The sequence below is a fragment of the Saccostrea cucullata genome, unplaced genomic scaffold (assembly GCF_032062105.1).
Source record: "Saccostrea cucullata isolate Sc308-1 unplaced genomic scaffold, CSIRO_AGI_Scuc_v1 ctg181, whole genome shotgun sequence".
NCBI classification, from domain to species: Eukaryota; Metazoa; Mollusca; class Bivalvia; order Ostreida; family Ostreidae; genus Saccostrea; species Saccostrea cuccullata.
In genome coordinates this window covers 510,026-524,868 of record NW_026936455.1, presented here as the reverse complement: position 1 = coordinate 524,868, position 14,843 = coordinate 510,026, and the positions used below count along the sequence as shown (strand labels likewise).

The 14,843-nt window shown below is 32.5% G+C and overlaps 1 protein-coding gene across 2 annotated transcripts in view; it reads left to right on the top strand.

The window, feature by feature from the left end:
- The first annotated feature begins 560 nt into the window (after positions 1–560).
- The window catches only part of LOC134245638 (protein ITPRID2-like), a 37,839-nt gene continuing 23,556 nt past the window's right edge, over positions 561–14,843 (top strand). Inside the window, exons 1-6 of one of the 2 annotated variants that reach the window (XM_062727909.1) lie at positions 561–635; positions 8,508–9,257; positions 9,998–10,177; positions 11,058–11,142; positions 11,549–11,613; positions 14,599–14,620. In XM_062727909.1, the coding sequence (XP_062583893.1) occupies positions 10,027–10,177; positions 11,058–11,142; positions 11,549–11,613; positions 14,599–14,620 (323 nt within the window). In that variant the 5' untranslated portion in view covers positions 561–635; positions 8,508–9,257; positions 9,998–10,026. Of the gene's footprint in view, positions 636–8,507; positions 9,258–9,997; positions 10,178–11,057; positions 11,143–11,548; positions 11,614–12,168; positions 12,409–14,598; positions 14,621–14,843 lie in introns of those variants that run through there. The other variant, XM_062727910.1, reaches the window with a different exon arrangement.

Here is a 14,843-nt window from a genome sequence, read left to right as displayed (position 1 = left end):
TCTGTAATTTAACTCTGTGTTCTTATCTTTATTTTTACTTTTTTTTCCTTTTTTTTTTATATTAAAACGATATTTCTTTATAATTTTATTTTCTTCATTAGATATCGCTGAAAGTATAAATAAATAAATTTTATATTGAAATATTTCAATTATTTCAAGTAGTTTCATTCAAATTAAGACTCTAAACACGGAATGTTGACCCTGATCACCAGACACAGACTTCCTGTGTAATGCTACGTGTACATAGATTTTTGACATCTTGAGTATTGGGGGTCTCCAGGTAAATAGCATTAGTACTACTATGACAACTCCCCCTTCTCAGGTAACCGTACGGTAAAAAAATTGGGTCTTTAAGTTTTCTTTGCTCTTTCTTTTCCTCTTCTTCTTCTTATTACATAATCTTCTTTACAAATTTATATGATATGAATTTCTTCATCAAATTAATGGGCCATCAGGGCTGTTACAGAAAATAGCTTTTAGTTTAGAACAGTTACTGTCAATCTATCAAAAGATCAAATTTCCCGCGAAAACGCTCTTTTGTACGCGGAGGTTGGAAAATACAACAGGAAATTCAACAGGTGGTAAATCACGATCAAGTACAGAACTTTGTAAACATCGGGTGGTGCAGAAATATGGTAGGTGTGGTTTTATGTACAAATATCCCATGAATAACGGTCAGTTGTAAAGACTTGTAAGCTTTGTACTGCTTTTATTCCAAAAATATATCTGTATTTACGTGTTAGGTTTTATGTAAAATACTGTACACAAATCTTGACCACTGGGCCGGGACAAGGACTAGACTGTCACCAACAGACCAATATGTCCACAGATCTAACGACGTCTTAGATGTTTGTGATATACTTTGAAGGGTATTTTCACCATTACCTCCCGAAAATGTAAACATCTCCCAGATTTCAGTGAATAAGAGCAATGCGAAATGTAACAAGACGTACAAATCAAAATATCAGAGTAGTTTGTATGATTTTAGCCGTCTGCCTTTGTTCTTCCTCAGATTGACAGAATAAAAAAATCCATTGCTGCATAAAAAAAATAATGGGTTGTGTATTGTTTAGTTATGCCTTGTAGAACTTTCACTGCTTTAATACGAGCCTTTGGTTCTGAATGGTGTGTCAAAATGCTCACATTAAATATGATCATATTTTCTTAATATGAAAAAGGTTGTTGCATGTGGCTTACAAATTCAATGACATCTAAGGTATGTCTGATATACTTTGAAGTGGAAATTATCACACTTCCCTAAAATGTAAACATAGGGTCCCTGGTTTCATGGAATAGGGACAGTGCTAAATATTGTAAGACAAATATGGGGTTTCACCGTTTGTATGATAACTATATGTTTGTAGCTATCTGCCTTTATATTTTTCATCTGAATAGAAAACTACTTTGCCGCAAGAACAGTTAGGGATTGTGTATCAATTTCTTCTGCTTTGTTGGACTTTCACTTCTTTAGCAGCCTTTAGTAACTAAATGCTTTTATATTCCTGGTTGAGGAAACAATTAACAATATGTTTCAATTTTCAATATTAAACATAAAAATACATAAAAAAAATTGCAGGTCCAATTAGAAAAATGTCCAGCAATATTTTGACTGAATTGTCAGTTAAAAATGGCCAGTCCTTATACCAGGCAAGTGGAAAAAAAACACTGAATTATCAAACTCTGTTTAAGATACCTTAAAAAGAGGTGTATTTCAATGTTCTTTTATCATAAAGTGCAGTACTGATGTACACAACTATTAAGTGAAATAATCAGAGTACAGATTAAATGTCTACATACAGCCTATTATAATACACTTACTGACTTACTAATAAATGTTCATTCTTTGACACGTTAAGAGCATTCATTTGAAAGACTTTAATTGCTATTACAGGTGCAGTATTGCTTAATTAGTAATTACGAAATCTCAAGAGTGTCAAAATGTGCATGTACTAAATGTACTTTTAATGAAAACATGGATTTATCAATGCTATTTAACTATCAATAAAGGGTACATTTTGGAAAAAATGTTAAAGCCCGTCCTCTTTTAGTAATTACTGTTTAATGAGAAATATTTCATGATTGAACACACATGTAACATATTTTGAAATATTTTTATTTATGATAGTTCTAAATATTGCCCCCAGATTAGCTCTTAGAATAGAATGCAGATTTTTGTACAGGACATGACCCCATCAGACTCCCAAACTATATATAGACCTCTATTGCTAATTTTAAGCAATCTTGCTTATATTTCCCCCTTTATATGAAAAAGGTACGTATAAATAAAAATCCTAGATGATTAATCCTGGTGAATGAAAACATGGTAAAGTTAAATATGCTGAACCTATGATAAAAAAACAATTTAGGACCTTTGAAAGTTTTTTTGTCTTATAACTATTTCTTTTACTCGTCAAAATTAAGCTTAGATATTGTTGTTTGTGAAAATTTTTGTGATCTTGTACCATATTTGATTATTATATGCATACATAAAAGTACTTGTCTCATTTCTTTCTCCCGACAATGACCTAGTTTTAATTCAATTTTAATTTTAATTTATTTGATTGCATGATGTAGTTTATCTTCCCTTATCATGCTGTGTTATGTAAGATGTTATACAAGCATCCCTATAAATATTCACTGTCATGTGAAAATCTTCACCAAGTTCACAATGTGGTTTTTAGTCTGTCACATGTCATCCTTGGACTCTATTAACATTAGATACCTAATATAGGTATCAGATATTATATTTTTAAAAATTCCAATTTAGCAGCTATTTGTAAGCTTCCTCTTCACTGACTTTTAGGAAGTACTCAAGCAATTAATGTGTTGTTTTTTGTTTTGTTTTTTTTGGCAATTGACACCATTTAACATGTCAAAATATTTATGAAAGTGTTTTGGGTTGATAACTCGACTGCATAGTTTTGTCTGATGGGAGGATTAAATTTCTTTCTTAAGTTTTACAAATAACAAGCATGCATGCATGGTTATAGGGAGGAAGAGATTTCCAAAACATTATATTTGCATATCCACTGCACTTTCCCACTATGAACATGTAGTCATCAATTGCATTCATACCACTATAGACGCAAATGCTTCCACTATGAGTGCAATTGCTCTATCACACTCATGTAGAACAATCTCTGCTACACTTACCTCACGTGTGGAGAAGTATATATATGAAATGTTTCATACGAGGAATAAAAATAAGTTTTTAATAATATTCTTTGAAAAAAAAGGAAATTCAGAATTTTTAAAATTGATGATTTATATCTTTAAAAATTCAATTTTGGTCAATGTATTTAATTGTATAATAAAACTTATTAAAAATTGTAGAAAAGGCCATAATAAAAATATTCCTAGATTCTCATCCCCGCCCGCCCCGATTTTATACCCCCGCCTCGATTTTTTTTATTTCTGTTTTTCTTCGTCTTAATTCTGATCGGGAACGGTATTCATCTACCACTCTACTTTCGTTTTAAATCCCGCTGATTTTGACAGCTGAAAAGATAGTAATTGCTGTTATACATGCATATATATTTTAAACAAGGGTCATAGGTTGAAAAAGATTGGTGATGATGTGATGTAAGAGATAATTGAACCTTTACTATATGACTTTTATTCGGGTATTGTAGATAAAATTACACCGATTGACCAGGTCAATAAAAAATCGGCAAAATTGAAAAAATAAAAAATATAAAATAAAAGCCGCCCGCCCGCCTCGATTTTTAAAAAAATTCGGATGAGAATCTAGCAATTTATTTATTATGGCCAAACTGCCATATTTTTATTTTTTGTATCATGCATATTTGAACAAAGAACGATAACTCTTCACACTTGGGTAATAACATTCAGAAAGAAAAAATTCTTTAACAAGTATATCTATTTCAAGAATGATTTCAGCTATTAAAAATAAATAGAAAAACTATAAAAAAATTATAGAAAAGCATTCTGGAGTTATAATCATTATAAAAGCATTCTCTTTTTTCATCAGAGTGTTAAATTATTGATTTTCATCAGCGGGTTTTAATAACGTTGATCGATGACGTCACACTTGCAACAAAACAAAAATGTAATGACGGCACTGCTTGTATCCAGATAACTGTGTTTGAGAGGGAAATACTTTATAAATATGTTTGTGATTTATTAGAGAAAAGGAGCATTAATCAGGTTTACTGATTTTAAAGCCGTATGTTTTTTTCTTTACTGAAGACAAGAAGCTGCGTCCTTATGTAAGTCAGGATTTCCTCTGATATTCTTGAAAAAAAAATCAAAGAATGCAAATATAAGTAATAAACAACGATTATTCAGTGAACATGGCATTATGAATAGCAATAGCTCTGCTGGCATTTTTCCAAGATGCGCTAGCGCGCATCATGGAATATGCCAGCAGAGCAATTGCTATTCATAACGCCATGTTCACTGAATAACGTTGTTTATTTCTTAAATGGTAGCTGCGTATGGTAGCATGACATGACAAAAAGATTTTATAATTTAGTTTTCTGTGGTGTAAGGATTGATGGCCCTTATATATTCACCCATTTAAAAAAAAATTGCACTTTTGAAAGCTACTTTGATAAAATGAATGGAAATTATTTCATGTACAAATGTTGCCCGACTTTTCCTCACATTAAGATGCTGATACATACATTTGGTTGTACATGCTTTGCTTTGTATGTGATACATTGTATAAGTCTTTTTCAAGTACCTGGTAATAGTTATTTTTTATTACAATTTTTGGACATTAAAACAAACATTTACTGCTTTAAAGAAAGTTTCCTTTAAGATCAATGCACTTTTGTTGCCATATTGCATGTATTTTGTTAGTTTGTTTAAATAGAAGGCAATGGTTTCTTATAAATCTTGTACCTAGCTTATATATAGTTTATGCACTTGAACAGGAATTACCTGGTACATGTTGTCAGGAAGTTTATTTTGTATTTCACTTGCTTTGTAATTTGGGAACAGTGGGTTGCCTTTCTTTGTGTCACTTTATTTTGTGAAGGATGCACACGCTGCAAAAAACTTTTTCTGCCTTCAGAAAAAAATCCATTTCTTGAGTGCAATGTATTTTTACACGTGATTGTACAATTACTGATACCTAATCCTGTTGATATTTTCTTTATTTCCCAATAATAAAAGAGTTATTTGACCTTTGCCATTAATATCATATAGAATGGCAGCACTGAGATCAGAATCTCATGAAATGACAGTTTTCCTACGGAGAAATCAATTTTTTCTCACAGCTAGCCTAATGTAGAAATATTTTTGGGGAATTGAGCAAATTGGTCGAGGGATAAATAAGATTCCTTTTTTTTTTTCAATTATCCCCAAAGTCTTGCTGCTGTGTAATTTTTTGGTGGTTATTCCGAATAAGAAAGCATTTCATTCTGTGTGGGATATTGCTCGATCTTTATATATATATCTGCATTCATCAATATATGGCTGCAAAAAATGGTCAAAGCTGGATGGCTAAAAATCATGCAGGTAAGTTTGCTTCAGTTGAATAACTTTCATTTTTCCCACTATTGAACATGTTGAAAGGCAGGAATAATGATTATTCCTAAACGATACAGATGCTGGGAAAAGAACAAGCTAATTAGGTGTTCAGGATAAGTGTTGAAATGTCATATCATAAATGGAAAAAATAAAATTGAAAATTTGGTCTCCTTTCTTGTTGATGATGTATAGAAACAAATTAAATTTTGAGCAATTCAGCTAATGAAAAAAAGGTGGCTGGAAATATGATAATTTATACACTATAAAAGTTGAGTTGATGTGTAAATTGGTCATATAACTTGGTGAGAGAAAAAAAGGATTTCGAATTGATTTTCAGGTGAGTATTCAATAATATGGTAACAATATCTTAGTTTTATGACTTCAAGATGTTAAAAATGCACAGATGTAAAAATATATGAAAAAAAGAGGTATCAGGAAACAAGCATTAAATTATGTCATTTTATGTGCGTATAAATGTACTTGGTTAGTGGGTGAATGTTGTATAAAATGATATATAATTAAAATCATATTGAGAAAAATTTAATGTACAATGATGATTTGAGGACAATAACACTTTTACTTGATATACATTTTCAATGGGTGAATTATGTTTATGATTAAAATTGTGTAGTGAAAAACAAGAAAGAATTAGGAATAACACTATTATTTAAAAATAATGTAAACAGTGGTAAACACAGTAAAGTACACACATTTCACTTGATCTGCACTGTTAATGTACAAGCATGTGTATAGTTTTCTCATAAATGCACCTTTAAGTACTTTGTAATTGAACCTATTAAGAACACGGATTAATGTATACTGGGCAGATACAATGTATACCGGTACAAATATATGTGTATATCAAATGTATACTTCTGATATGCATGTTTTATATCATTTTCGCTAGCCAAGGGTTTCTGGTCCAAAATCTACGCTGTTGAAGAGTAGATTTCGGATCACAAACCCTTGGCTAGCTAAGATGGTTTGATATGTGTACACTAACTGGTTTATTGAAAAGTACATTTAACAAATATAAGAGATCATTTTTAGAGTTTCATTGGGCTAAGATGTGAAGTCAATCATGTGATAATTCCTAAAATGCCAAATCTTGAAAGGGTGTTGTTTGTAAGTGAATAATTAAAATCATTAGTAAATTGAATGTTAAATTTGTAAGTGTGAACTGGGTATGACTGGTCAACAGGGATGCTTACTCCTCATAGCCACCTGATCCCGTCTCTGGAATTATCGGGTTTCTGTGTTTTATGCCCTTTTTTCACAGATATGTATCGTTTGAAGTTTGTTTTGAGATCCATTTGTTCGTAATCTTCACCTTTTTCACAAGTGGAACAAGGAAGCTTGATCACAAGTGACAGGTTGATATTTATGGGTATCGACTGAAAATCTGTCGGTCAATAAACCCTGACAAAATATCCAATATATGTACCCCATGCCTTTAATTCCTTGCAGAACTTGTTTTTGTATTTTAATTTTCCCTATGCTCAGAACTAATACCCCTCAAAAACATCCCCAGCTGTGAAATACATGTACATGTAAATCTACAAATCTGGTAAATTGTTCTACCAAGTTTGTATGCACATAAAGTTAATTTCAAAAGCAATAGGTGATTGAATATGAAAGAAATATTTTAAGAAAAAAAGTAAAATTAGGAAAAACATATGACATGTTTACAAAATATACTAATGTACAGCTCAATTGTAAAAAGTTAAGAAATAGTGCAAGAAATGTAGATAGAAGATTTTGAGCTAAATGTTCTAAAATTAGAAGCTAATTAAACATTTGAAATGAAGAAATGTTATAGATTGGAAATATTAAAATGAAAATATTTCTAGATAGACTTCTAATCTTTTACTTTTTCATGTCAAAGTCCAAAGATTGTGTTGAAGATTGATAAAATAATGATGCTTTATCTTGTAAAAAAAAAAGGTTATCTCAGCAGAATTTTAAATTTTTTTTATCCGTCTGAGATAACATGCCTGTATGAGTGAACTGTGTTGTAAATATTTAATTACGCCTTATGGTCAACTTTCTACCTCTCGCCATTATCGTGTTAATATTCAGGACTCGCTGGTTATAGATGGCTATTTGCTCTGTATATAGCCCCCCTTCAAGTTTGATAAATATCTGCAGCCCAAAATGTAAATATTTCACCTAAACCCAAAGCTTGAAGACAATGTGTCAGACGTGATATGAAAAAAATTAATGACCCCAATGGTCACTCTTGTGCTTATATGCTCAATGTCTCAAACTGGACATTGAATAATCCAGATTTTCTATTGTCATTCAAGGTAGATGTGCATTGATGGAATGCGGTTAGAGTATATCTCGATCTGTATAAGTTTCAGGTATCATAAGAATGCCCTAGGTGATAGGAAGTTTATCCATGTATACCTGTTGTAAGATCTTAAATCACCCCTAGACACTCCAGTCTCGGAGCTTTTGTCATTGATATTGAGGCGAAGTTATGGAGATTTCCTGGGTGTTTTAATATACCGCAGGTTGTCAGGTAGAGTCCAAAGGAATCTTATTTTCATATGTTGTTTATTACTTATAGGTTGCAGTTTTTAGCTTTTAAAGTTTTCAAAATGTGCTTCATGTGAAAAGACAACTCAGAATTATAGACACCTTGAATTATCATTTATGTACTAGTACATTGTACTTGTCAATGAAATAATGATTTAAATTGCTTTGTACCGACAATCCTAATTTATTACTTGTGTATACCATTAATATATAACGGCAAACCTTCCATTTGCAACAGGAAAATATAAGTGTATTCTATTGTGTACTGAAAACAAATTTCTTGGCCAATGAAAAGGAAAAGTAAATGTGTCTGTGTGTATTTAAAGGCCATGCCCGATATCACATTTTCCAGTAGATTGGAGTTGGATATAAAAGTAATACAAGAGACCCCTGTTCTGAAAATACTTTCATATTTCACAATAAAGCTCTTCTTATGGATGGCCATAATTAAATTTTTTCCTGTTTTGCAGGCGATGAGAACCGAGAGGGGCCATGTAATCACCTGAAAGTCTCTTCATTGGAATCGACGACACCACCTTCAGTAGAAAGAAGCCCGCCTTTGGAGCAATTCAAGCCAAGAAACTACTTTTTGCAAGACAGAAACATTAGCACCCAAGATGTTTCATCTTGTCAAAACATACCATCAAAAACTCCCAGTGAAAATGTAGAATGGGATAATGGTAGTTTAGGGGAATGGCATAAACAACAGGATTGCCATGGAAACCAAGGATGTAAAAACGTGTGCCACCGCAGTCTAGTTTATAAATGGTCGGAATGCTTCCCACCAACTCCCAAAAGATGTATCAAAACTGAGAAGCAGACGTCAAGCGGAGACTGTCACCAGAAAGAGGCTCGTCAGAGACTTGATCAAGACTGCAAATCAGAAGGAGCAGAAACAGATCTATCTGAATTTTGGGATAATAAGTATGATTTTTTGCTCAAAGACAGCCCCCAGAAAGTGAAGGGAATTTTTTTGGCAGAATGCAATAATAAATTTGAAGATAAGTCAAATGTTCTCCTTGCAACAGGCGAAAGCCAAATATCACTTCAAAGTTCTTGTGCGAGCATTGGCAGAAATAAGCAAGGGAGTTTGAAGGACATTTTTTGCAGAGGAAAACAATTTATCAAGACTAAAGTTTCAAATTACAAGAACAAACTGTTGAATAAAGAACTGCTTTCATCTGGAGTGGAGAGCAGGGCTGCAACTCAAGAGACACCTGGTAAGAACAGAAAAATGGATGAATTCTTAATTGATTCATTTTTTTGTACTTTGGGAATTTTTTAAAATCAATTTAATCTTTCATTAGTAACTTTTTGATAAACATTGCAGTCTGCATGTATTTTTTTTTTCATGTCTGATACAAATTAGTCATACATTCAATGATTATAATGGTATAAGTACATATGAGTTTATATTTACATGTAAGTAATGATGTATATTTATCCAAAGTATTCTATAATTAACATGATTAAGTTATGCATTCTGTAGATTTATGAACAATGGCATTTTATTTAAGTGATGGATATACATGAATTATTTACATGCATGGTTATGAGTAGATTTGTTTAAAAAAAGAAAAATGTCAGAAATTCATGGTAAGATTTTAATTCAGTGAAATTTTAACTGGACTAATTGATGACTGAATTCTGTGCAAGGGTTACATTGGCTACAATGACCTGTTAATACATGTAAACTGATGTAATCTTTTGGCCTCTGGACATACAGTTGTCCAGTTTGATTGAATTTTAAAGGGGAAATATAGATCAGTGTTTCCCATCTCAATTGATTGCAGCGAAGCAATTATTATGTACAAGTGACCTAAATTTTATATGAAATAAAAAAGAAAATGCCAACATGTGGTATGAGATAATTTTTTTTGAAAAAGTCGTTCCGTAAAGCTCTTGTACAACGTTTGCTGATAAAAGAAAATTTAATGTTTGTATTTTGCTTCCAACATAGATACTGCTGTAGAGGAGAGAAAGTGTCTGATGTCTTCTAAAGAAAATCAATGCAATGAAATTATCTGTGATAAACCTCAAGTCAATGGCTTCACTTCCACTGCTGAAGAAATTAGGGGACACTTGGAAGAGCAGGTGAAAGGTCGAGAGGTCATGGGGTCAGGGGACAACCAATCTGCTGGTAAGTTGATGATGAAGTAATGTAATTCGATCATCCCAGTTGTCAAGAACATTATTTATGATCACAGGTTTTTTTTTTATATCCAATGATTTTAGGATAAAATGTAAAAATTTGAGAATTTTTTTTACCATTTCTGTGAATTGTATTTACGAAATACACAGTTCTCCTTGACAAGTTTTTGCTCAAAGATTATTATCATTTATTACACACTTAGTAATAAATACAGGTTTTTTGCATATGCGATAAAATGTATTTATGATCACATATCCGGTTTTTTTTATATCCACACCCTTAGTAAATTAAACCACAATAACAATACTTGTGATCAACACAATTTTTTGTGGGTTCATATTCTCTTAATTTTAACTTTTTGAAAATAAGGTTAATCTTTACATGTAATACTATAGAATATTTTCAAATTACGGATCAAGTGCATTGAAATAGAAGTAGAAACAAACCCAAATCTTAAGAGACATTATGTACATGTATGTAAGAAGTCCATGCATGATTATTTACTTATTTTCTTCTCAACTGAATGTGTTCTGTGTTTTATTACTAAGTATGTAATAAATATAATAAAACATACCCTTTTCCACATCACATCCTGTATCACTCGAAGTTTTTGGCTGATATTGGTGTCAAAGATTATTAAAAGGGTATGTATTATTCTCTATATAATTATTGGTTATTTAAAGATCAGTATTAAGATTTTTTCTACAACAATCTATTGATTCATCAGTCATAAAGAGGGAAAAGTGTCAGAGTTTTTGACATGACAACATGTTCTCTGCTACTTGCATTAAGTATGGGAAATTTATTTTACAAATGGTTGTTATCAAACTGTTTCATAACTTAAGTCTTTTTTTCTAATTGTTTTCAGAGAGGCGATCTAGGGACTTGATTCTGGATGAGAAAGTTTGCTCAGTGGCCCATATTTCTCAGGAGGAAAATGGACCAAAATCGGGGTATGGAGTAGTTGAATAGTCAAACAGAAAAATGAATATTTAATATTTGTTATTAATGAGGGCCAGTTTTCAGTTCATAATTGTACAGTATAAAGGTATTTTTCCTACTCACTATGAAAAGATCATGTTCAGTTCGATAGACTTCTTGTTTTACATTTGTCAGTCATGCACATGCAAGCATTATCCAATTTATGATAATTGCTTTTAAATTAAACAAAAACTAGTACTGAAACTCAAACTAGGTACTGTGAGCACTGAGCTCACTTAATTAAACCCCCGCCTCCCATGTGATTATACTGGCAAATGCAAATAAGTCCATGTTTTGCTCTGGGAGACTTGAAATAAGTGTCGGATCGAAAAAGTAAAATCTGAAAGTTATAATTTATAGTGCCTGTTTTTGTTTCAGGGTTGAGGAGGATGTCCTCAGAGAGGAGCAGGAGGAGGAGGAGGAGATTCCTCTGGGATCTGAGGGTAAGAGTTCAAGGTCAATGCTAAGGTCATTGTCATCAAGTTAGGTCATTTCATTAATAGAGGTCATTTCTTCAAGTGAGGTCAATTCATTTATTGAGGTCATTTCATCAAGGCAATTTTATTAAATGAGGTAATTTCATCAAGGTCATTTCAGCAAGTGGGATCATTTTCATTTTGTACATTTTACAATTCAAACATTTGTAGCTATGCACAATTTTGATTTTCTCCTCCCCCTTATTCTAATTTCAAAAAAAAATCCACAAACTTAATTATGTACATGCATGGAAATTTGAATGCTTCAGTATACTTCCTGAATATATATATCAGATTTATCTAGTGAAGAAATAATCATGAAGGAAATTCCAATTTGTGCAAAAATCTGCAGTTTTTACATGAACGTAGGATTCCTGTTACAGAGAAGAAAATTATGAAATCCCCATTTCAAAGCCTGTTCACAGGAAGAAAAATAAATGTAACGCCAGTAATGCAGTCATTATATTGTTGTGAAGTGGTCTTTTCCTCATCAGCTAACTGTGTTCTGTGTGAAACTATAACCATACCCAATAGGCTGTTTTGTCGTAATATGAACAATTTATTTATGGTTATAAGTGGGTAGTCGGAATAAGGGACAATTCAGACCCATTTTCTCTGTTGTACAAGCTAGGATGAACTTTTCCAACACATGTTTACATGAACAATTTGTCAGTGATTTGGACTTGCTTCACACAGTGAAATTCTTGATATTGAAGTTTTTTGGGGACCTTTATTTAAGTCTAACAGAAGGAGAATCAAATGGTGAGCTATTTTTTCTGTTCAAAAAAGTGCCTTCAGTCAGACATGATTTGTTAAGAAAACAGAAATATAAGAGATCAATCTTTTTTAAGTTTACGACAAATTTATGTCAGTAGGACAGTATTTCATAAAAATTTCTTAATGATGCTTTCATGGAAGAGTTAAACTGATTTTTAGTATGTTTCAATTTTTTTAGAGGGGAGAAACAGAAAAACTGCAATTTTGCTTAGAAAATAAAGTATTAAGAAAGTATAATTAGCCATATGTTTTCTTTCTGAGAAAATGGTGCATGTAAAATTCAAACACACATATAAGAAACAACACTTGATATATGCTGTGCTTCTTAAAAATGCAGCTAGGAGATCAGAAAAATAAAATATGTTCATGTGAAATGAAAAATTTAGTAGAAAGAAAGATATAAGCATCCACATGAAAGTGCGGTTAAATTACGAGCGAAAATTTAGCAGTGACTGTAAGCAGTGTATTCTACCTGCAGTCTAATAAAAAATTTCCCGTGTTTTAATTTTTATTTGTTATATGCCATGGGTTTTATTATTTGTTATGCCGTAGGGATAACAAATAATAAAAAATAGGAGATTCTTTTAATTAGACTGGTTCTACCTGCAGCCATACAGAATTCTGTACTGTGACATTATTTTTCATATTAGCAGAATTTTTGTCCCTTATTTTACATGAAATCAAGGAAATTTGTAGTTTTAGGTATTTACATTATGCTCATTTTTTTTCAAATGTGTCATTTTTAGCTCACCTGAGCCGAAGGCTCAAGTGAGCTTTTCTGATCAAAATTTGTCCGTCGTCGTTGTCGTTGGCGTTGTTGTTGTTGTCGTCGTCGTAAACTTTTCACATTTTCATCTTCTTCTTGGGCCAATTTCAACCAAACTTGGCACAAAGTATCCTTGGGTGAAGGGGATTCAAATTTGTTCAAATGAAGGGCCACGCCCTTTTCCAAAGGGAGATAATCATGAATTTGTTAAAAATTAATGGCATTTTTAAAAAATCTTCTTCTCCAGAACCGCTGGGCCAGGAAAGATGAAACTCATGTGGAAGCATCCTCAGGTAGTGTAGATTCAAGTTTGTTCAAATCATGACCCCCGGGGCAAGGGTGGGGCCAAAATGGCCGACCCAAGTTTTACATAGGAATATATAGGAAAAATCTTTAAAAATCTTCTTCTCCAGAACCACTGGGCCAGGAAAGATGAAACATGTGGAATCATCCTCAGGTAGTACAAGTTTGTTCAAATCATGACCCCCGGGGCAAGGGTGGGGCCAAAATGGCCGACCCAAGTTTTACATAGGAATATATAGGAAAAATCTTTAAAAATCTTCTTCTCCAGAACCACTGGGCCAGGAAAGATGAAACTCATGTGGAATCATTCAGGTAGTGTAAATTCAAGTTTGTTCAAATCATGACCCCCGGGGCAAGGGTGGGGCCAAAATGGCCGACCCAAGTTTTACATAGGAATATATAGGAAAAATCTTTAAAAATCTTCTTCTCCAGAACCACTGGGCCAGGAAAGATGAAACTCATGTGGAATCATCCTCAGGTAGTGTATTCAAGTTTCTTCAAATCATGACCCCCGGCCCTGGGGATAGGGTGGGGCCAAAATGGCCGACCCAAGTTTTACATAGGGATATATAGGGAAACCTTTTAAAATCTACTTCAAAGCTATGATTAGTGATATTTATATGGAATCATAGGTAGTGTAGATTCTAGTTTGTTCAAATGATGAACGCCTGGAGGGGGGGGGTTAAATTCAAGCCCGATGTGCTCAGGTCATCATAAATTTTTTATCATAAATTCTATATCAAAAGACCTTGAATTTTTCTTCTTCATCAGTCAAACTTTCAATCAGCATATATATCCTTGAAAGAAACAAATTGTTCTTGCATAGTAATGTATGTCTTAAGCAGTTCCACTTTTTTAACTCAATATCACATTTTTTTTGCATTGATCAATTGCATTATCTGGTCTGAAACTAGCTGTACAGTTAGAGAATATGTGATGGATCATTGTTAAGTTATCTATGTCACGCTAGCTGGAACACAGCTCTGAGAGAGAAAGAGTGTACTATAATGTGTTTCTAAGTATTTAACATCCCCGCCTTTACATTTATCTTGTCTAGAAATCAGTACCTGATAACTGAATTAATTTCGTGTTTTCATTCATTTCAGCCTTATCCCTGAAAGAAGCGAGGTAAGTCCCATTTATATTTGTCAATACATAAATCTCAATTTATCTGCATGCAATTTTGTTTACTTTTTCACATATATGTGTAGTTTAAGTAGGAAGATATTGAGCTGATGTATTAAGAATACTTGTAGCTAGAAGAGGCAGAATGAAATTAATTTTATAGTGTCACGAAGTATTTAAATTGATATTCGTTTCAACATCATGTGTCATTCACAAAGTTGTGTGG